Below are 24,374 nucleotides of genomic sequence, written 5' to 3' on the forward strand. Positions count from 1 at the left end.
CATTTTAAAGTGTGGGATAACAACTACTTAACACAACTTTGTTTAACACTCCTTGCCCCCCAACAAATCGGAATATGTGCTCAATAAACAGCAGGTGTTGTATAACTTCCCTGCAAATTTTGTGCAAACAAAAAGGGATACCGTATTTTTTGCTCTATAAGACTCACTTTTTCCCTCCTAAAAAGTAAGGGGAAATGTGTGCGCGCAGCTATCCCAGAAGCCAGAACAGCAAGAGGGATTGCTGCTTTCACTGTGCAGCGATCCCTCTTGCTGTTCTGGCTTCTGAGATGCAGAATATTTTTTTTCTTGTTTTCCTCCTCCAAAAACTAGGTGCATTTTGTGGTCTGGTGCGTCTTATAGAGCGAAAAATACGGTGAATGCTCAACACACTGGTCATCTGGAATCAACCTTAATTCTCCTGCTTTTGTAGCCTGTTCCTTACAGTAAATCTGGCGCATATAGTAAGTAGCAACATCAAGGGGGCGGAGCAGAGAAAGGCAGCTGCCCTCCCCCAAATCAATAAAAATTCATAGCTAACTGAGGCTCTGCCCCCCAAAAAAAGATCTCCCCTCCCTAACAAAAATCCTGGCCATGCCCATGTCTAGGTGCAACAACAGCTCTTACTGTTTGTGATTTCCAGCAACTAGTATTTACAGACCTATTGCCTCCAACTGTAGAGGCAGAGCATAGCCAGAGTGGATTACAGATATTATTCCCCATGGATTTGTCTAATCCTCTGTTAAAGCCATCCAAGTTAGCGGCCATCACTACACCTTGCAGAAGGTGTTTTAACTATTTTCTGCAGTGGCTCCCCGCTCGTGGAACGCTCTCCCAAGGAGGTTTGGCTAGCGCATTCATTATACACCTTTAGGCACCAGGGGAAAACATTCCTCTTCAACTAGGCCTTGGCTGATTAACACCACAGACCCCTTTTAAATGGGTTCAGGGGTGGGGAGGAGAGAGGTTTATTGGTTTGTGTTTTTTGTTCTTGTTTTTATCATGTATTTTGTGTTTTTATATTGTATTTTATGTTGTGAAATGCCCTGAGATCTATGGATGAACGGCGGTATACAAATTTAATAAATGATCATCATCATCAACAACAACAATAACCTCTTGCATGTGTAAATGAATGCATGCAAATAGTTATTTATTAATTTTTGTCTGTCCTGAATCTTCCAACTTTCAGCTTCTACGGACAGCCCAGATTTCTAGTATTTTTGATCTCTCCCTGTCCATTTTCTCAACACAAAGCATAATTTTATACCTCTGTCATGTTCCCTCTTACTTGCCTTCCCCCCAGCCTGAAACTAAAAAGACCCAAATGTCCTTTTATTACACGGGAGTTGCTAAACCTTTTGGCCATTTTGGATCTCCCTTTCTAAACCCTTTGCAGCTGTCCCATATCCCTTTTCAGAGGAGCTGACCAGAACTTGTAAGTTGTCTCCATATTATCAAGTTCTGTGCTGGTTTCTTTTCTTTGTATGGGTGCTTTATATTTGCACCATCTCTCTGTTATCCTAGTTCCTAAGATATCCATGTTGCTCTGCGATCTTCTAGTGTCCTGGCGATTTTAATACAGGGGAAGCTGCGAACGTGATCCGTGCAGGAGGCACGTTCGCAACCCGCAGCGCCGCATCTGCGCACGTGCGGGTCGTGATTCAGCCGCTTCTGCACATGCATTGATGCCAACAGGACTTCCATTAAAAGGCAACTAGCAGCTTCAAAGAGGAGATTTTGTCAGAATCATGACCATGAAAGTGTTAAACTTCCTGCCCCCATCTGACTCCCATACTCCCAAAGTTGCTAAGGCTTCCCACCTGCAATTTAATTAACCAAGAATTGCATCTACACTGTTAATGTCCCATCTACTCTCATGTGCAAACTTGCACTCCTTATTGTTATGCATTTAAAAACAAGTAATAATCAGAATAAGGCTGAAAAACCCGTTTTGCAGGCAATTTTGTAATACAGTATTTATAATTCATATAAAGTTCAAACAAAGGGTTGGTTTTACACAGTTCATAATGGTCTATTTACAGAAAGTCCAGCTTCACACACAAACACACATATTCTGTAGTACATTCATACATTCGGTCCTGATACAAGAAAGTAGGAAAGAGAGAAGAGCAGTTTCTGTGATTCGCCACCGGCCTCTCTTCCAGCAACCACAAACTACAAATAACATCATTACCCTCCATGTGGAAAAGGGGTAACTTACACGTCTCAGACCAAGTAGCAATTACAGAAGAAAGTTTTTTGTTTTTTTAGCAGCGGTTCCAGTACAATATCTCTGGCTGCTGTACGAAATACAGCAGAGGATTATTTGAAACACCACAATCTTAAACCAACACATGAGATTGTTCAAGCTTCCAGATGTCTTTCACAGTTCTTAGGTATACCTAAGGAAATGCTATGTGTATGTGTGTGTGTGTTTAATGCCCTGAATCAGTTCGAAATGAAACACACAAATCTTATGCTTAGTGAGAGGTGTGATGATGGGGGCAGCCACCTCAACCCCACATCTCCCAGTGTTTTTGACCCTCTTGTTGAGTGGTTCTGCACCATACAACTGGTGTAAAGAGATTAAGAGATTTGTTTTTTTTTTGTTGTTGTTTTTTGGACTCTTGAGAAACCCAGTAGAGACATTCCTTCCTACTTCTGCTTGCCTTTCCTAGATAAACACACGGGAATGCCTTTTCTGAAGATCCATAACATGGTGTCATGCCTTGGAGCAGTGGTTATCGGATTGTGTTCCAGGGGACTGTGGGGTTCTTCTTTCTTGGTCAGAACATCAATTATGGCAAATGTTTGCCAGCAGACCCTGTTCAGAGCAATGTGCATTCACTGTTCAGAGCAATGGTGTGGTCAAGGCTCCAGTCCCAGTTTGTACAGGATGATGGTGAGATGCAACAGGATAGCTCACTTGGTAGAGCATGAGACGCCTAATCTCAGGATCGCAGGTTCGAGCCCCACAATGGGCAAAAGATTCCTGCATTGGTGGGGATTGGATTACATGACTCTTGTGGTCCCTTCCAACTCTACAATTCTATGATTCCATGAGTGTGTGGCCTAGAACGTCTCCAAGGAGAATCTTTTGGAATAAGGGTGGGAAACTTGTGGCCGTCCAGTTGATGTTGAACTCTAATTCCCATCTGCCCCAGCAGAAATGGTCAGGGAATGATGGGAGTTGTAGTCTAGCAACATTCAGAGGGCCACATGTCCCTTACCCCTGCTTTCAAACATGCCTCCCCATGGCATTCTAGCTGGTAAATTAAAGGCTTCCTGAAGCTACTAGAAAGTCCAAGAACCGTTGCTTTAGGAGTCTGTCAAACCCACATTCCACAAACTTGTCTTTTCCAAACGTAGATTAGGCAATATCCAACTAAATCATACTCAGAGTAGACTCATTAAAACCAATGTTGCAAGTATGTTGGTTTTAATCAATCGACATATTATATCATTTTCTCCATGCTACTTCAAAAGTAAAAATCAAACGTGCATATTTTCCCCCAACCGTATTTAATATTATTTTTCATTTTTACGTAGACTCCCTGGGGCAATGCACATAATATCTTTAGGCTGAAAGTGCCCTAGCAAGAGTGATGTCACATACGTTTCTTGCTTTGGAAAAGGCTTCTGTGCCTATTCCATACACACCCTCAATAAAACTGGAAAAGGTATCTTGTGCTAAGTGTTAATTAAGTGTTTTGGTTATGTTAATCTGACATTTAGCATTTGTAGTGTTACAAATTCCTTGTATTGCTGGCAAACCACCAAGGTTGATGTTGCAAGTGGTATAGGAACTGTGGGCTGCTTGTGTCCCTCCCCAAGCATTTATCAGCAGCACATATGGCAAATCTTAGCATGGGCCACCTAGAACATGATTTTTTTAATATAAAAAAATTCTGATCGTTTTCTTTAAAAAATAATAATAATGAGCCTAAACCATAAAGTTCCAGGTCTCAATCCAGCTCGAGTCATGTGCAACTAGCTGTGTGCAACAATGACACACGAAAAGTTCTACCTAACTCATTCACTGAGACTCAGATAATGAGAATGATGTGGATGGCTTTGGCTGTGTGTACAAAAGCCTGCTCTTGCACACAAATCTCTCTCTGTGGGTAGATATTTCCCCCTTTTCAACACATCCCAGTATTATTCTCATACATTATAAAAACAGAAAAGGACTTATAATTTATTTGCAAAATAAAGTACTCTCACACACACAATTGGCGTAATATATAGTAGCTTACGGTGTTCAGAAAGAAAGATTGTCTATAGTTCGTTTGGCTGTGCATGGAAAATCCCAGCTGCAAATGAAATGGCTGCACTTCATAGAGGAGGGGCAAGGATAAGAAGCAACAGCATAGAACTGTTTGAAGACCCTGTTGAAATTCTATTGGCACCTGTGTCTGTATGCATGTATTAGAATCCCAATGAAACGCAACTCTGATTTAGTCTAAACCCATCCTTAACATCAGATCTGGACACCAGATGTCTCCGTATCACCCTCCAGTACAAACACACACACTTTCCTTTATGTAGGGAAGAGGGAGCAATTTATGGGAAGTTTCTTTTTAAAGAAATTAGGGCACCAAATTTGTATGCATATGTCCCCTGACAGCAAGGGGGATCAGGAGTATGAACCGCTGCTATGATGTGCAATTAATCATGTAATATGGCTTTATGGAGCATTGTAGAAAATACACAGAAGTTGGTAGCTTTCTTGCATTTTTGAAAACCTGTCTCCACTTCAACAATCAAGCTTCATATTTTGAGACTCCTTCAGCTGAGAGGGAAAACATGGTGGGGGCCAATAATGTTTTCAACTAAAGGGTCAGAAATCAGAAGACACCTCAATGGAATTTCTAGAAGTCTGGGACTGATGATCATAAACATCTCCCAATCAGCGACTGCAATTTTGCAGGAGTGCTACTTTATTAAATATGGCCGTTTGACTGACTTTGCTACACAAATCATTCATGGGCTCACATCTACATGGGTGAAGTGCCGTGTGAATCGGAAGCAACACATACACCTGTTTGCATGCAAGTCCTGCTGTTGCAGCCTCCGAAAAACAGGCTATTGCAATCGCAGCAATGGGACGCAGCTGGATATCTGTGTAACTCCGGTTGTTTGCAGGCTGCTCTCGCCATGAGAATGTGGGCATCATGGGCAAGTTTTTAGGGCATTCGCTGCTGCTGCTGCTACACGTGGAAACCAGCTCTTAACTATGTCATCTTTAGGCTTGTGTTTACATGCAAGGAAATCCAAAGGTGGCCTAATTGCATTATCCAAAGCCATGCCAGCTTTCACCAGCAGGAGGCTAATTTGCTCCTCCATCTTTGTTTCTGATTTTTTTAAAAAATGTGTGCTGGAGTGTACTACTTCCACTGGTTGAGGGCTGCATATCAGATATTCAATCTGCATACTGAAAATTGCTCAGAGGTGGGAGCAGAACAGACACTTTAAACTGGAATTATTTTGCTGAGGAATTTTCTGTGGAAATGGCCTAAAATTTCAGTCACGGTACTGCAGCGCAAAGAAGCCTTTCTGCAAAGCCCTCCTGCCGGTGTAGCACTCACATAAATTCTGGGCTGCTCCCCCACAGCACAGCCAGAGCCAGCCCAACTGCACAAGCAGTTGATGGGTGGGTGGGTCATTCAAGCAGCATGCAGTCTGAGAGTTGCATCCCAGCACCCTTTGCACCAGCAATGGGTAACACGTGGCCCTACAGATATTGTTGGATTACAAGTCCCATCAATCGCTGCGCACACTGGTTGAGGGTGATGGGAGTTGGAGTCCAGCAACACAAGAAGCACATGCCTGCCCCAACCCTGCTTTGCACCATTGCCAGAGATCACTGATCATGTGGTGCAGCTGCCTGGGGAACTGACTAGATGCCCAGCGGAGGTGACTTAATATGGATTTTTCTCAGTTTACCAGCCTTACACACAGCATCCATCAAGTAGCCCTATTCCTAGACCAAAATTCATTTCAAACATCACACAACTATAGCAGCTTTGTGGGACCTACGCTTCCCAATCACCATCAATATGCCTTCATGCAAAAACACCTTTATATATTTCTGGAAGTGCCTTCTGTTTCAGGGATTTGAAAGAGGGGGGAGGGGGGAAATTGTGACATTGTCCATTGCAGCAGAGGGATGGCACAGTCTTCCTCAAAATAAGATGGCATGGCAACAGGCCTTTAAGATGACCACAAATTCTCATCAGCCGGAGGTCCATTTGCAAGCACCTAAACAAGTAGAGGACATCACATGGGGGAAGGATTAAATTTTTTTTTGGGGGGGGGAGGAATGTATACTCTTCAAGAGCCCAGCATATATGACAATGTTCCAAAATGAAGTGTGGAGCCCTGAACGGCAGCATCAGACAGAATTGTCAGCACCAAATGCAGAGGATATGTTCCCTCAATCATAAACTGGGGGAAACAAAGGCACCCTCTTGAAACGACAGACAAACCCCATAACTGTCTTCACAGTCACCGTTCCTTGCTTTTGCCTAACTCGTCCCAAGATGCCCATCTTTTCCCAGCCACCACTCAAAACATTCTGTGGACAGAAGATCGTATCCCAAAGCAGGTCACATCCTTTGCTGTTGTGCAAAGGCGTCCTAGTTGGCTCAGGTTCAGGAACAGTATTTTCTTCACCCAACCTATTTCCGTTGTTCTTGCTGACCATGATTGTCTTGAGGAAATCAAGCCTGCGGTTGAGGAGAGGCTGAGCAGCTGATCTGAATGGATGGAGGAATTTGAGATGGCATCTGCAACAGAATATCACCTGTGGAATCTGCAGACCTTTCTTTAAATAGTCCAGTATTTAACCAACATAGCCACAAAGCTGAAGGCCTTCAATGCTGTCAGCCTAATTTAGGCAACACCCTTTTCAATGGTTCCAAAAATGCAGTATAAAAAAGCATACTGTCGATTCATTTGTCAAGTTCTAAGATACCTCTGAAGTTTCCATTATCCTCCATATTTCCTAGATTAGCGAGTTGTTGGTTTTTTGTTTTTTTTAATTTTTAAAAAATATGTTCCATGCTGATGAAATTTCACAGAATTCTTAAGTTCAGAGCTTGTGGGAAAGGCGATTTGGTCCAGCGTCCACCAGTAAGTAGAGAAGAAGATGGAGTCCTGAGGAAATGTGTCAATGTGTGTTCAACTCCCAGCTTTCTGTTCAGCTGTTAAGCTTCTCGTCAGCTCGCTCTCCTTCATTTCTGAATTTGTGGGTGCTGTGCTACAGGTACCACCGTAGACATCTGAAAGAGGAACGCATCTCTATTGGTAATGAGGAACTCTCTTGTAGAGATGCTGGGTATGGTATATTCGCATAACGATTTTCCACCCACCAAATGGATCCCAAGTTTCATGAAAGATAAGGCCACTGCAACCATCTCAGACCTCATCTGCAGCTGAATCTAAGTTCTAGATTCTGCATTTTCTGATTAACATCTCTCTATTTCCCTCTTGGGACATGGGTGGCGCTGGGGTTAATCCACAGAGCCTAGGACTTGCCGATCAGAAGGTTCGAATCCCCGCAACGGGGTGAGCTCCCATTGCTCAGTCCCAGCTCCTCCCACCTAGCAGTTCGAAAGCATGTCAAAGTGCAAGTAGATAAATAGGTACAGCTCTGGCGGGAAGGTAAACGGCGTTTCCGTGCACTGCTCTGATTCGCCAGAAGCGGCTTAGTCCTGCTGGCCACGTGACCCGGAAGCTGTATGCCGGCTCTCTCGGCCAATAAAGCGAGATGAGCGCCGCAACCCCAGAGTTAGCCACGACTAGACCTAATGGTCAGGGGTCCCTTTACCTATTTCCCTCTTGGTATTGCCACTGCCCTCAGAAGTTCAAGTGGTGGTGGCTTGGGAAAAGGCATTCTCTGAGGCAGCCTCTAAGTCTAAGTCATGGGTAGGCAAACTAAGGCCCAGGGGCCGGATCCGGCCGAATCGCCTTCTAAATTCGGCCCGGTCCAGGAATCAGCATGTTTTTACATGAGTAGAATGTGCACTTTTATTTAAAATGCATCTCTGGGTTATTTATAGGGCATAGGAATTCGTTCATTCCTCCCCCCAAACAAGGTCTGAGGGACAGTGGACCGGCCCCCTGCTTTAAAAGTTTGCTGATGCCTGCTCTAAGCTTTCGCTGCATATGCCGAAGACACAGTTTTTTTATCCTGCTTTTGACAACTGATTGTTGTTGTTGGTTGCTTTTTTCTTTTTCTTTTATAATATTTATTTAGTTAGCTTTCTATGCATAAAATAACCTGGGATTTATTTTTAGCATCCGCTCAATTTTTCTGATTTAGCTGATTTACTTTTATATTGCTGTAACCCGTCTTGGGACTTTATGGTAAAGAGTCTGTAAGAAATCCAATAAACAAACAAACATAGTAATGGCCAAACTTGGCCCTCCAGCTGTTTTGGGACTACAACTCCCATCATCCGTAGCTAACAGGACTAGTGGTCAGGGATGATGGGAATTGTAGTCCCAAAACAGCTGGAGGGCCAAGTTTGGCCATGCCTGAACAAACAAAACCATAAGACTACAGATCTCTTTCCTAGCTAAGAAACAGAGCTCTCAAAGGTCTCCTGCAATTTCCTACTGCACAATAATGTTCAGAGTTAATAGCAGTGATTGTTAAGAAAGTGAACAGCAACAGAGCTTTCAAAACACTGCGAAATGTTGGTTACCTGCGTTGCTGATATTGCGGATGTTGCTGGTGTCGCCATCTGCCGGCTGCAGCAGACTGGAAGGGACCCAGTCCGTCTTCTCAGAAACCAACTTCTTCACTAACCTGAACGTTCAAAGGAAATACATAGAATCACCATCTTTTTCCCTCAGTAATGCCGCTACTGCTGTAGCCTCCAAAGAAATTCCTAGAATATCCCCGGATTTGGACAAAGAAGCTTGTTACAGAGGGGCGTTGGAGGACAAAAACAGGGCAAATCTGATCAGTCATTTTTCAATCATTCGGAAGGTAAAGGTAAAGGTGACCCCTGACCATTAGGTCCAGTTGTGGCCGACTCTGGGGTTGCGGCACTCATCTCGCTTTACTGGCCGAGGGAGCCGGCATACAGCTTCCGGGTCATGTGGCCAGCATGACTAAATTGCTTCTGGCGAACCAGAGCAGCGCACGGAAACGCCGTTTACCTTCCCACTGGAGCGGTACCTATTTATCTACTTGCACTTTGACGTGCTTTCGAACTGCTAGGTGGGCAGGAGCAGGGACCGAGCAACGGCAGCTCACCCAGTCGCGGGGATTCAAACTGTCAACCTTCTGATTGGCAAGTCCTAGGCTCTGTGGTTTAACCCATAGCGCCACCAGCATCCCATGCATTCGGAAATATGCCCCCAATTGTGACATTTTGCTGTTTGGTTCACAACCCCCTGTCAAGATTTCTCCATGAAAATAGTTGGAAGGCTTGTGCATATACTATTTCTTTTTTATTTATGGAGGGGGAAGCAAGCAACACTCGCCGCAACTCCATACTCAACCAGAAAGAAAAAGCCCAAACCCCTCAATTCTAAATAAAATTGGAAGGGGCAGTGAGGCTTGGTAAGCACAAAGGGAGGTACCATGTTGAAGACCCCAGGGGTAGGGGATCAACTTCCAGACACCCTTTTGCCATATCCAGCACTCTGAGATATGTTACCTGTTCCCCAGTAGGTGGTATTCAACCTCCACATCTCATTAGCACAAGGATTTCCATTTTTGCAAATGGATTTTCCGTTCTTCCCCAAGTGGACCTTGTGCCCTCGCCAAACATGCTGCAGAGGGTCAGGGAAACCCCTAGAACAGTTTTAAAGGGTGTGCTGATGGAGGGGAAGGGGACAATGTTATCTTGCGCCAAGGAGATATTTATTTGTGACAGTTGAATGGGAGACTTAGTACTATGTTCCACCGCATGTCCCCAGTGGTCAGTTTGTCAACGAAGGAGAGAGGTGGAGAAAGCAAGGTGAGAAGATTTATTGCCTCAGCACCCCTCACTCTCTAGTAAAACTGTCTTGCCAGTATAACCAGTTGCTGGAAAGAACTGTAAAAGTCCATGGCCCATTTTACACACAGTGCGGCAGCAAATGTGTGAGACAGTTTGCTACCAAGTATATATTCAGCATGGAAGCCTGTCTAGATCTCCAAAAACGCTATCCATATATTTTAAAACTTCAACAGGCTAACACATTTATTAGTCAACTCAAATCTGCTACATGTCTCTACACGGTTTTTATTATACACGCACGTAATATTCAGAAGTGTGCCCTGTGTACACCTAAAACTAAAAAGCGTGAAATGCCCTCCTGCTTCCATTTCTCCTCCCGCTAGGTTGAAAACCCAAGGGCCACGGACACAAAACACAAGCTATCCGGGAGCTAAGCTCAAATGCATCTGTCCTGGGCAAAGGCAGGAAATGGGTTGCAACTGGGAGTACATGCACACTCGACTGGTTTTCTTCCCTTGGATGCTATCTGGTGGTGCCATCCATGTGGTGGCTGAACACCCATGGAAAATTGCTCACTTCTAGGGCAGGTGTAGCACTGTAGGGTCTTACAGACTTATGAAGGAGACGTGGCGATGTAAACAAACAGGTGTATGGCACCAGGGTGATGTTGCATAGCAGCGCAGTACATGTTTATCCTCACAACACTGACCTGGCTTTGCATTGTACTGCTTGGAGGCGTGCCTTTGGTTTCAAATCGGCATTGTGAAACCCACCTGTCTGCTTTTGCAAAGAGCCAGTTTGTGGGGTTGGGGGAGGAAAGAAATTATCCTTGACACTTATTAAACTAAATATATATACCCCTTGATTGGAGTAAAACCTCCAAAGGGTTTACAATAAATTTTTTAATCATCATTATTATTTTTTTAAAAAAACCTGTTAAGAACATAAAAGGAAGGTCTCCCCCCATCCCCATTTTCCTAATTGTTCATCCTTCACCAGTTTGTTTCTGGAGGAATTTGTGTATCTTGAGTCCTCTGAGGAAACCCAGCCAGATGGGTGAGGTAGAAATAACAAATTATTATTATTATCATCATCATCATCATCATTATCATCAACATTATCATCAACATCATCATCTGGGGAAAAGGGATATACAGTGGAACCTTGGTTCTTGAACTTAATCCGTTCCAGAAGTTCGTTCGACTCCAGAAATGTTTGTAAACCAAGGCGTGGTGCAGGCACCCCGGAAACAATAGCTGACATTGGACGTTATGCTTCCGAAAAACATTCAAAAACCAGAACACTTACTTCTGGGATTTCAGCGTTCAGGAGCCAATTTGTTCATCAACTACAGCCTTTCCCACGATGCTCCCATCTCTTTCATTCAAATCCTGTGCTTTTCCCACATGGAAAAGCTGTTTCACATAAGAGAACGATGTTTCATTTTGACTGATTTGCTTGTTGAGAGCAGAGGCAAGGGGTGTCGTTCCTATGCAGGCACTAGGAATGGAGGAATCTGTCCATTTCAACTTCTCTCAGTTTTTCGCTCTTCCAATCATAAGTTCAGATCTCCACCTTTCCGTTTCAGTTTGCAGAAGTTTATTCTTTTTAAAAAAAATTTAAAAGCCCTCACGGAAATTCATCAACTGATGGAAATTGTGGTCCAAAACAGCTGGAGGATGCTGGACTGAGAAAGATTGCTTTCAACACATGTTGGGAGGAAGGGAGGAGAGTCTTCCCCTAAGCTTTATGGGTATATTTCTGAACTCCCCCAACATAAATTTATCTCTGCAGCAAATAATAATAATAAAAGCAAACCTAGCTTGTGGACTAATGGAATCTGCAGAAAATTTGACACACCCTATACTCTTCTGGCTGTTGTTTATCAGGGTTTGTTTCGATATTCAACTAACAGCTGGAAAATGGTACCACTGTAGCCTTTCTCTCTGGCAGCTATACTTACCATTGTCCATCCTCGCCTTCCTGTATAAACTGCACTAAATCTCCATCCTCTAGAGTGAGGGAATCTGGGAAACAAGTGTCAAAACTGCCTTCTACCCGGTAAAGGTTGGATCCCTAAAACAAAAGAAACAAGGTGGTACGTGATGTTATTGCAGAAGGAAAGATTATGGGCAGGGATAAGACAGGAATATAGTCTACTACAAGGCCCAAGGGATGCCTTTCAGACATTCAGAGTGACAAATGTATCCAGAAAAGGAGCACTTGCTGTGGTTTTCAAACACTCTAATTTTCCTAATGTTCTGTGCGCACACCATACATTTAAAGCCCATCTCTCCCAAGATTCCTGAGAACTGCAGTTGGGGGTGCTGTGAATTGTAGCTACATGAGGGGTAAACTACATTTCCTCTGGTTCTTTGTGGGGGGGATGTGTGTGCTCTAAATGTGTTTTAAATGTATGGGGTGTGCAGAGCTCTGCAAAAGTAATCATGCAAAGGACTGGGCAACACAAAAGCATTTGCTTTCACTGTTTTTAAAAAGCACGTCTGTAGTCTTTTTCACATTAAAAGCGCACATGTAACCCTATTTACAGTTGTTTGGAGAGAAGCCCCACTGCATTGGGTGGGGTTTACCTCTAAATATAGGACTGCACTGTAAAGTTCAACTTTGAAATCTTACCAATTTATTTTTTTAAAATCCTGAACTGCTTTCCCAGAAACACAAAGTGCTCAAAGCAAAATATCAAACCATCATGATCTTTCTTTCTTTCTTTCTTTCTTTCTTTCTTTCTTTCTTTTTCTTTCCAAAACCAGATTAAAACCAGATACAGTGGCACAAACAAAAGCAAGGGAGCTTTGTCCAACAGAGTGTGGCCAGTGCTTTGTTAGGCAAAAAGGTTGTTGCTGGGTGGCAGACACTGTATAAGAACTGGGCCATGCCAGCTGGGGCTGATAGGAATTGTAGTCTAAAACATCTGGAGGGCATCAGGTCAGAAAAAGCTGACCTAGGCCTTGTAGATTAGAAACATTGTGGGTTTTTAACTAACAAGAATCAGAGGACCTGAGGGTGCTGAATGCTAACTTTAGTATTTCTCCACCTGTGTGGTGCAGCTGCAGAACATGCAAAGCTGGTCCGCACGCTGATCCCTCAATGTGGAATAAGTTATAAATCAAAGTAATTAGATAGACAGAACCCACATTATCTCCTCACCTACTGTCCAGCCTGAGAAACAACAATAACAACTATAGGGAGGATTTAAGAAAACTGCACAAGTTGATAGCCAAATATTGCTGGTACCCTAAGAACCCACCCAACCCAATGCCATGGGTGGTATTCAACTAACATGTCCCATTGGTATAAGGATTTCTGTTTGCAGGACAGGATTTCCCCCACCCCTCATGTGCCCCATACCCTCCCCAAATCTCTAGATCAGGCATAGGGAATCTTGGCCCTCCAGATGTTTTGGACTACAATTCCCATCATCCCTGACAACTGGTCCTGTTAGTTAGGGATCATGGGAGTTGTAGTCCCAAAACATCTGGAGATGGTTGGGGGAATCTCTAGAACAGATTTAGGGTGTGGGGGGTAAATGTTTCCTTGTGTAATCAGGAATCCTTGCACTGATAGGATGTTTACAAAGGGCTACTTGGAGACTGTCCCTTGTCTTGTTCTGAAACATTCCCATAGTTTGGGGAAATGCAAAACTGCATTTCCTGCTGCATTTACACCCAGCTTGAGCTAAGCTTAACGAGAGCATTATGAAGCTCTGGAAGGTGTTACCTACGTTGTTAGGCTGGCTTTCTTCCTCCATATCCGAAGAGTTGGAGAGTTCCTCAGCGCTGGATGGGATCGCTTCAAAATCCTCAAACGTATCGAGCGACGGCATCTGCCTGCTGGGCCAACCTTTGCAAAGAAGGAGAGTGTTTGGCATCAGCGGCTGGCATACTTTAGACGGAATATTGATGGCACTGCACAGCATGAAAATCCAGCCTTTTAAAAAAGAAATGAGCAGCTCTCTACCGGAGGAGACCCATTCAAAGAGGTTAATTTATTGCATCTGTGTCACATCCCTTCCTCCAAGAAGCTCGCTTGGAGCATCAGCAGAGCTTCAAACCTAACCTGCAAGGGAGGCCAAGTGGATGCAAAGGGTTATTGGAAGTGAAGCACGGTGGTGAGGCCTGGGCATTCAGCATTATGGCTTCCACTCACTGTTCTCAAGAAGCTCCCAGTTAAAATCTCATCTGATCCTGACAAATAAGGACTAAGGCATAGGGAACCGCCAACTGCCAGACCAGGACTGCACATTTCCATATCAATTGGTGACATTTTATTTAAAGCCATCATGGATATCGTTCAGCATTTTAGTGCCAATCCCTCCTAATATACACACTTGTTTAAAAAACTCACTAATATTTTTGTATGTTCTTTTCACCATTATATGCATTTTACCCACATTTTACCCTAGTATATACTTTATTTAGCTGAAGAACTGTGCTGTGAAGTTCGGAGAAGTGCGAATTCAGAGGCTCATGTATTGCGTTTTGGTTCATGCATTTTGGGGGAATGTATGACTTAGGTAAAAGGTAAAGGGACCCCTGACCATTAGGTCCAGTCGCGGACGACTCTGGGGTTGCGGCGCTCATCTCGCTTTACTGGCCGAGGGAGCCGGTGTACAGCTGGGTCATGTGGCCAACATGACTAAGCCGCTTCTGGCGAACCAGAGCAGCACATGGAAACGCCGTTTGCTTTCCCGCCGGAGTGGTACCTATTTATCTACTTGCACTTTGACGTGCTTTTGAACTGCTAGGTTGGCAGGAGCAGGGACCGAGCAACGGGAGCTCACCCCGTCACGGGGATTCAAACTATCAACCTTCTGATTGGCAAGTCCTAGGCTCAGTGCCACCCACGCCCCTATGACTCAGGTAATTTTGCCCTTAAATGAGCATTGAATCGGATTTCTATCTCCCCACTCCCCATCCTGTCAGTAGCAGCGTGTGAAATTTGGCCCTCAGAGAAGCAAAGCTAAGTTGTGCAATATTAAAGGAAGCCAAATTAGTGCTCCCACCCAAGGCTAGCTTAAAATTTGGCCAACAGCGCTGCACACACTCAAATTAAAGCCAACCTTCGGGGATACTATAAACAAAAGTGATCCCAGCTAAGCTGGGAATAGCCCTGACTAGCCCCACAATTAAACAGGCAAAATGGGGGAAACCTTTTGCGAAAGAAAGCCCCTAATGGGGGCTCTTTCCCTATTGGGAAAGGCAAGCCACGGCTATAGGGAGAATCTTCCCACAGGGCAGGGTAAGGGATGGGGTGGGAAATCGAACAGGAAAAAGGGGGGGAATTAAATTATTTAGGGGACTAGAGAGGATTAAAAAGAAAGGGGAAATAAAGAAATAAAGAAATGTAACCAGACAATGAGAAGATTGTCCAAGTGCTCCATGTGATCCGATGCAAAACGGCCAAGAGGAAGGCCAACGTCTGGCCTCTGTATTTATATACTCTGACCCCTCCTCCAAATTGGCTACAATCAAAACTCCCCAGCAACCCAATCTTAACCCTTTAAGAGGCTTGGGTTTCTCCAAATCTGCCTAGTCATGGCAAGGTGGCCTGTTCCCCCAACCGCAACACGTGCTCTCTGTTAGGGAGAACACACTTTGTGGGACTGACTTGAGTGGTGCAGATGCTTAAAACCATTCAGTTCAAAACAACAACACCCCACCTAAAAAGCGAGTGGGAACTTGCCTTCAAAATCTGCATTTCATCAAACATCTCTAAAATCTGTCTCACAACGTTTCAGGATCAAATTATATGCAGGTTTCCAAGCTTGGTAAGACCCAGCCCTGTGGATTTACATTTTTCCAGCAGAGCAAATCATGAAAGTTTGTTTTCATGATAATTTAGCTAGCATCATGAGCAGCATATTGTCTTACAGAGGAACATATCAGTAACCAATGGTGGCTGATGGGGTGGAAAGCAGGGAGCCCACCAGTAGGTGGAGCCAGAGTCCATGATAGGCAGAGCCTCGTAATTCTAATTTTGCTTCCACCCTCTTCCCTGCAGAGTTCTGCAGTAGCAGCACCAGCATCAGATTTAGGGTTAGGTGTGGGCGCCAAGCTGAGGGGGTGCAAAATTTAGAAGATCCATAGTGGGAGAAGATCCATTTGGGGGCACCAAATTTTGACCTAGCACAGGGTGCCATATTGCGAAAGACAGCCAGGGTCACACTCTGGACTAGTTGTAAAAAAGAAGAAGGACCAGCCTTCACTGTATAGCTCCCTCCTCTGAAGAAGACATCAGCATCAGCGTCATTAAACATCATTTATAAATTGCTTCCTATAAGGCACCTGAAAGCAATTTGCAATAACATACAGTAGGCCCGAAACTCACCCAGTGGTTATGTTCTAGGGGTCCGCTCACAAAGGAAAAACTGCACAAAGACACACACACCCCGAATAATTCACACATTTATGCAACCATCCTTATCTGTCCGAAGGCACACTAAGCCTCACACAACCTTCCTAGAGGCCAGTAAGCAAGACAGAGGGCTTAAAAAGCTCTTTCCACACTGGGTTTTCCTGCTGCAGAAAGAGTATTAAAACCCTCCACCTCTCTTATCGGGCATAGCCCACTCTGATGGGTTTTCCCCCCAGCCCCCCGTCCTCTTTCTGTTTATTTCTTTATTTTTCTATGAAGTGCACAAGGCTGAGATAATGTAAGTAAACAGCGTACAAGTTTTGGGCCTGCTGTATATAAAACAGTTACATATATTAAAAATCAGTTAAAACAACTGCATATAGAAAAACAATGTTTAACGATAGCAGCGCATGCATAAAATCAACCTCTATCCAAGAAAGAAACACGAGGCAGAGATTTTATGAGGCTTGATGAAAGATGAGATGAGAATCTTCTGCAGGTGCTAGGAAGACATCAGATAAAGTGCCTGTCTGATATGCAGTGGTGGGTAGTTCCACAGGGTAGGTGAAGCCACACTAATGGCTCAATTCTGACAATGTAATAAGCGCACTTCATGATAGGATGATACCTGCAAAGTGCTCTGTCCTGTGGGATGCAGTGATCAGCTGGGTATGGAGGGGGTGAGGCGATTTACAACCTACATTGAGATGTGTGTAGACTTCACCCCCATTTTCTCTCAAGACAGACGGATGCCAACAATAAGGGGAGAAAGGGAGCAGAAAGAGGGAGGTACAAGGGTGAACAAAGGATAAGCAGAATAAAACTAATGAGGATGGAGCAAAGAATTCCACTCTCAGCTGGAAGCAAGTAATTTTTTTAATTAAAAAAACCATTTCAGGCACAAGACATCAGGAAGCTTCAGTGAAATGCTTGGGCATCATGCTAGACCGTGTAAGCTCCCATTCATTTAGCAACAGGCTCCCATTCATTTTGGCAGAGCTGTGCACAGGAAAAACCCACAGTACATACTAGTAGCGCCCTTTGTCTTCAGATATGCTCTGAGCAGCACAGGCACTGCATCTCAAAACACATTTTGATTCCTATTTACCTGTCTGTGAAGCAGATCTAGGGACTGGCCTCGTAGAGCGAACAGCGCTGCATTTAGCTTGAGCCAAGAGGTTGCATTCAAAGGCATCTGTGACAGGAAGTAGGGGGTTTGTTTGGGTGCTAGTTGTGATCTCAGAAATGTCAGGCCAAACATGCAACCCCACCCAGAAGATTTTCCTTGCTAGTAATGCGATTGACGCTACGTACGCAAGATTGTCCCTTTGGATTAACCTGAAATTGGGACCAGCTTTCCTATAATGACCGCTCCCTGCTTAAAACGGGGGGCGCCCTTTGCGTGGACGCGTGCAGCCCCTAGATCTGGAGCGGCTCCAACAGCATAGGCTTGGCTTTGCCTTCCCTCAGGTGGGATACCTGGAGGTCTCCGCCTACCCCAGTCAGTTGTCCAATCCCACCTGGGGGAAGCGTTGCCAAGGAGACCAGGCCAGGTAGGGGGGGGATTACCTGCCCACACAATAGAGGGAGGATCTTACCTGGGAATCCTCACTTGGCTCCAGAGCTTCTCCCACCCTACCCACCCTCAGTTAATGTCTTATTTTGCAGGTTAACTTTTCTTCACAGGTATGCGGGCGCTGCTACGTTAAGGTTGCTGTTAAAGGGCCGGAAAGGAATTTCCCTGCATTGGCAGGTTTCGCCTTTCCCGTAGCAAAACGTCACAACTTTGGCGGTATCAGGCCTTGGGCGAAATCCTTTTGTCCATCTTCCTCTTTGCGGTGACGATACCAGGGTTCCCCGTTAAAGGGGTTTCTGAAGGGAGGCTTTGACCATACGCCGAAAGGTCGTCATTGCTCTCCCCTGCGGCGGCGGCGTTACGGGGGCGGCTATCTCTGCTTGAACATATGTTCTCCAGAGCCAGCCCATCCCCCCCACACACACTGGATAACCCTGATGCTCTCTAGGTCCCCGGCTGGGGACTGGGGAGGGAGAACGCCCAATGCCTGAGCCAAGGTCTACCCACATTTGAAATTTAATAAAGTTGTGTCCAATTTAATCCCATAGCACATTGTCTTGAGTCGTTATTCCACATGACGGGGGGACCGCGCGGGATCTGGGGACTCCGCCTGTCCACGCAAAGGCCTGCACTCATACCCATTTACTCTGACTAGACATACGCAGGATTTTGCTGCTGAGGGTGAAGGCGGATGCAGCGTTCGAAGGATGAGCACCACAAGGATGGGCCATAGCTGAGGGGCAGGCGGTCCCTGGCATCTCCAGGTAGGATTCAGAAAGAGACCCCTGCCTGAAAACTTGAAGAGCCACTGCCAGGCTGTGTAGACATTACTGAGCTACGTGGACCAATGGTCTGACTCACTGTAAGGCAACTTCCGACCAGGTTCTTCACTTACGGTGTGAACCTGATTTTGCAACTTGTGCTGCAGGAATACCTCACCAACAAACTGGATTGGCAAATAACGGCAAGGAGAACCAGCTGTGCATCAGATAAGCCTGCAAACCTTTCAATTTGCATTTTTAATTTGCATGTGTATCTGCTCATAGATACATTCATTCATTGCCTAATTAAAACAAAATTGCAAGCATTTAAACATTGCTTGCAAGACTGCAGCAGTGGGTGTTGATGGTACCATTGGCGCTAACCAGTCAGAGCTCACCACACCCAGCTTTTCCCTGGTTCAGACAGGTCTCTTCAGAACTTGCCACAGGACAGAAACAAATATGCCTGGGTTTAGATGGCAGTAACAGCACTTACTGGCTACCTCCACCATTCATAATATTATGTGCCTGCCTTTGCCCTAAGTATCTGCCTATGGTGGTGCAATCGGATGGATTTCTGCAACTTTGGGAATCCCAAAGGCCTTCTTTTATGGCCAGCTCACCATGCTAATAGAGGCATGATCCAGAAAGAAAACAGGGCGCCCCAGATTTGCCTAAAACAACACAGTGGGAGCCTGGCTGCCCATGACGTTAGCCCAATGCAATGGGAGAACCCCATCCCTCTTTCCCAAGGGAACAGAAAATTTTAACCCTGTTTGACTTAGATAGGGGTATGGAACCTTTGGTCCTCCAGAGGTTAACTACAACTCCTGGCCTGGGGCTGATGGGAATGGTAGTCCAGATCTCAGGTCTGGATTAATTACCTACATGGCATGCGCTGAAAGAAGGGTGCCTCCCCTGGCATAAAAGGGGTAGGCCAAGTATACGAGGAGACCATTTATCGATGTTACGTGATGGAGGGTGCATGCAGAGTACCGTTGATACCAGAGTGATGCTCATTTTAGAGCTGTTTAATAAAGGAAAGAAGGTTGAGGTGAAAAAGAGGTCTAGCTTACACCGGCATGCAGCAAAGGACACAGGGACCATCTAAACACGACCAACAGCAAACTCACGAGACAATTGCGGGACATGCTTTCAAGAGAGAAATAATGGAACAGAAGAAACTGATGCAGCAATGAAGAAATGGCCGTAAAAGGACTGCGCCAAGCCCACAGCTGTTGTTTTCACCAACGATGCTATGAGTACCGTTTAGCAGGATTGGGACCGTTGTGAATATATAGTACAGAAAGGGGCCAGTTTTAAAATCAAATGTACATCTGGGTCTCTTGAGCTTCCGCACTCAATCTGCATAAGAAGGGAAATGGAAAACAGTGGTTTAACCCCGCAATCCTGTGGTTCGTGGGAAACATCTGAAGGCAGCCCTGTTTAGGGGAGCTTTTAATACTGGATGAATCATTTTAATATTCAAGCCGCCCAGAGTGGCTGGGGAAACCCAGCCAGATGGGCAGGGTATAAATAATTTTTTTATTTTTTTTATTATTAAATATCCCAATAGCCATCAGAAGCATTGCGTGTCTGAGAGGGAAGAGAGCGTGTTGAGTTGGCTTTCTCATTCTCTTCGTTTCAGCCTCCAATATGCCCTAACAGGAACTTGGCAAGCAGGTCAGACATACGCATACAGGAAAGGGTGATTAATTCCGAAACCAGAAAATGGGCTGATATGTTGACTCAAGAGTCCTTACAAACTCTCTCATATGTCATATGCCGGTGATGATGAAAGTATAGGCATTCCATGAAGGATAATCAAGGGACTGTCACCAAAATGGTCCATGCATCAAGTACCTTCGAAACCCAGAGGAGTTGGATCACTTTTAATTTCATGCCTCTTGACTTTAACTGCAGGAACAAGGGGACCTGTGTGGAGTTTGCAGATAACAAGAATCGAAATATAGTTAGAGGTTCACCTGGCTCTCTTGGCATGGAAAAGAACAGGATTTGCAGCAGAGGGCAATGGTTAGCTTATCTTAGCATACAACACAATCCTAATGTTTTTTAAAGTCAGCTTGTCGAGAGGTGGGGGGGGGAACATACTTGTGACAAAAGCACCAAAAACCTTGCTTTTTTAAAGAACTGTGATTCTGAAGGAAAGCAGAGAGCCCCCCCCCCCAATAATGGACTTGTATTACCACTCCTAATGCATATATGATGCCCACAGAGATGAGTTTGTGTTAACGTAAAAACTATACACACCTATCTGAGCATGATTACAAATCATTCTCTCTGACCATAGGCAACAACCCAGCAAGGGTGTCTACTATGGTTTTGAAAAGAACTCAAGTTGACAAATGTTACATTTCCCCACCGTAATATTATTTTTATCTACTCAGGTTTGTTCAGTGTTGATTTCACTGAAATAACTTTTCTATCTTGAAATAACTTTATGGAAATCCATCCCAAAATAACATCTGATATGCTGCAAGAACCAAAAAGCATTCCATAGTGAGAAGCAAAAGAACATAACCTTCGCCCCCCCTCTCTATTATTATTATCATCATCATTATCATTAATCTCCCACCCACCCCCTTTGAAACACAGTTATAAGTCAGCATAGGGACTCAGGAGACAGCCAATCAGTGCTGAGCAAAGCCCTATTCTGAAAGGAGGGTCACTTCATGATTGACACAAAAGCTGACCAATCAGCAGTGTTCACATTCACTTTCTGCTCCAAACCAGGGCTTCCTCCCCCCAAAGAGCTCAGTCCAGGTGAGACAATAGCCCTTCTCTCAGAAGCACAGTTGAGTGCATTTCTGCACCAGGCAGGCTTTGAAATTATGCATGTCTGGTTGCACCCAGAGACTGAACCGTTCTGACTTGCTTCGCATCCTGGTGGTGCAACTCCATAGCGCACAATGTTTGGAGGGGGTCGTGCACCTGACCCTTTCTGCTCTTTGCCTTGCAGAGCACACCACAGGTTCAGGCTTGCAAGGGTTTCCAAGCGCCGCCACATTTGCACCAACGCCGGCAGAGGGAGGAAGGCGGCAAAGTGTTAATGGGACTGTACCTTTGGTTAGAGCAGATGTGTTAGTTGTGGTGCTGATGGAGGAAGCTAGGGAAAAGCGGCGGGTTACATCTCTCTCTTTAGATTCTGGATCTGGGAGGACAGATAGAGTCAGGTCAAGGAAGGGTTAGAAGTGAGTAAGCGAGCAAGCAAACGAGGAGGAAGGAGGAGAACAACAACAACAACAACTGGGAGAAGGCTGGAGAAAGGTAGCTTGTCTCCATGGAAAACTGCAGCAAACTGTATCACACTTCTGTTCAGGGCTTGTTGTATTAAAACATGCATGGTCTACGTGGCCAAGGAGTCCCTGGGGGTTCTAACCCCACCCCCTGGTTTGCCATGGAGGGATGCAGGAGGTCATCAATGGCCTATTAATGACCAGATACAGAATGACAAAGTGGTAACTTGCCACCGTTTGCTTGTGGTCATTTGGTAAACTGATCAGCTGCCCTGCCAAATGTTGCAAGTCTTTCGTTTCCTGAGATTGCTAATGAGGTGCTAAAGTGGCTGGGTGTGTAAATTCCTATCCACTAGCCAGGATAACAGAAACGACCGTTTTCTCGCGCAATTACTGACACACACTGTGTGTACGGAGATGAATGAATCTGTCCGTTTTGGTTTCTTTCCTTTTCTAATTTTTCCAACCTTCAGTTTGACCCATTTCCGCATAATTTTCCAGTAAAAATGTCCAAACAAAAGTCTGAGTGCAGTTTTGTGTGCATTTCTCCTAACATATACATTTTTGTCTTGATATTCGCAGTTTTGCAAGCATCGTTCCTGAATACAAGGCTTTTATACACACACTGGGTCATATTCAGCTGAATATTTCAACAGGTGGGAGCAAGCGGAATGACTCCTGTTTTCCAAAGGGACTTGTCCCTCTCCTAGCCCTGCACGTGCCCTAAACACCCTCCCCAAATTTGTTCCAGAGGGTTGGGAGAACCCTGCATGGCAGCGGAAGGAGGGCATCAGAGGGATGGGATTACTCCCCTAGGAAGAAAGGCTGCAGCGATCGTGACTTTTCAGTTTAGAGAAAAGGCAAGGAAGAGGTGACATGATTGTATGAAATTACGCCTGGTGTGGAGAAAGTAGATAGAGAAAAGGGTTTGCTCCCTCTCTCCAAACTCTAGAGCTCATAGACATCCACGTTGAAAGATTTAGGGCAGATTTTTAAAAGTACTTCTTCGCCCAGTGCACAGTCATGCTATGAAATTCGCTCTTACAAGAGGCAGTGATGGCCATCAACTTGGATGGTTTTTGTTATGTACGGAGTTGAATAGGATCCAAAATGCAGCAGTCTGATTGGTCCTAGAACAATGGGATTCAGAATGCAGCAGTCTGATTGGTCCTAGAACAATGGGATTCAGAATGCAGCAGTCTGATTGGTCCTAGAACAATAGGATTCAGAATGCAGCAGTCTGATTGGTCCTAGAACAACAGGATTCAGAATGCAGCAGTCTGATTGGTCCTAGAACAACAGGATTCAGAATGCAGCAGTCTGATTGGTCCTAGAACAACAGGATTCAGAATGCAGCAGTCTGAGGACATAAGAAGAAAGGACTTTAAACTTTTCCAATATGCTGTAACGGCAGCCAGAATCCTGTTGGCCCAGAAGTGGAAACAAGAGGAGATACCGACGATAGAAGAATGGAGACTAAAACTGACTGACTATGCGGAATTGGACAAATTAACCGAAAAAATTAGATACATTAAAGACCAAAAGTTCATCGAGGACTGGGGGAAATTGGTGGATTATCTGAAAAATATATGTGGTATGAACACAACGTTAGTGGGTTTTCAAGAGGCACTGTAAAAATCAAATAAGTATTGTTTATTAAAAATATTGGGACTAAGGAATAATAATGGCAATATAAAAAAGGGAATGCGTACTATAGATATAAAAATGGATGACTCTCAGAGACGCTGAAGGAAGTTCAAAACAGAAATAATTTGATGTATTCGGGTTAAAATGTATAACTGCACAAATTTATAATGGAAAATTAATAAAAATTTATGCAAAAAAAATTAATAAAATTAATAAAATTAATAAATTAATAAAAATTTATGCAAAAAAAACACAAAAAACAGAATGCAGCAGTCTGATTGGTCCTAAAACAATAGGATTCAGAATGCAGCAGTCTGATTGGTCCACAGGAGCCACCCAATCCAGCTCCAGGTGGAAGTGAATCCGCAACCTGATTGGCCTACAGGAGAATCCCAGAATTAGCCAATCACGTGAGGCCCATTGTGTAAATAATGTCTATAAAGCAGACATTCTGGGGGAACTTCCATTCCTCCTCGCCACTATGAGCTGAATAAAGAGCATGAAATCCACTCTCGACTCCGAGTCTATTTTAGTTTTTAAAAAGGATTAGACAAATTCATGGAGGAGGAAAGGGCTTTCGTAGCAAGTAGCCATGATGGCTCTGCTCTGCTTCCCCAGTTGGAGGCAGCAACGCTCCCAAATACCAGTTTCTGGTAATCACAGGAAGGGAGAGGGCCATTGTGCTTATCTTCTGCTTTGCTGGTTTCCGACAGGCATCTGGTTGGCTACTGTGAGAACAGGATGCTGGACTAGATGGGGCACTGGCCTGATGCAGCTATTCTTATGAGGAGAGGGGAGA

The 24,374-nt window shown here is 44.6% G+C and overlaps 1 protein-coding gene and 1 long non-coding RNA gene across 7 annotated transcripts in view; one reads left to right on the plus strand and one right to left on the minus strand.

Moving 5' to 3' along the window:
- Window positions 1–14,902, plus strand: part of LOC310845125 — a 34,621-nt gene extending 19,719 nt beyond the window's left edge. The window contains exons 3-4 of the long non-coding RNA XR_014564486.1: window positions 13,710–14,493; window positions 14,840–14,902. This is a non-coding gene — a long non-coding RNA (uncharacterized lncRNA). The remainder of the gene's footprint in view (window positions 1–13,709; window positions 14,494–14,839) is intronic.
- Window positions 4,179–24,374, minus strand: part of MCF2L2 (MCF.2 cell line derived transforming sequence-like 2) — a 207,151-nt gene continuing 186,955 nt past the window's right edge. For all 6 annotated transcript variants that reach the window (XM_083739151.1, XM_083739155.1, XM_083739152.1 and 3 more), the window contains 7 exons: window positions 21,754–21,843; window positions 20,535–20,606; window positions 17,443–17,529; window positions 13,702–13,820; window positions 11,923–12,035; window positions 8,712–8,815; window positions 4,179–7,283 (listed from right to left, as the gene is read on the minus strand). In XM_083739151.1, the coding sequence (XP_083595277.1) occupies window positions 7,183–7,283; window positions 8,712–8,815; window positions 11,923–12,035; window positions 13,702–13,820; window positions 17,443–17,529; window positions 20,535–20,606; window positions 21,754–21,843 (686 nt within the window). In that variant the 3' untranslated portion in view covers window positions 4,179–7,182. The remainder of the gene's footprint in view (window positions 7,284–8,711; window positions 8,816–11,922; window positions 12,036–13,701; window positions 13,821–17,442; window positions 17,530–20,534; window positions 20,607–21,753; window positions 21,844–24,374) is intronic.

Source organism: Podarcis gaigeae (assembly GCF_964106915.1).
Source record: "Podarcis gaigeae genome assembly, chromosome: 5".
NCBI lineage: Eukaryota > Metazoa > Chordata > Lepidosauria > Squamata > Lacertidae > Podarcis > Podarcis gaigeae.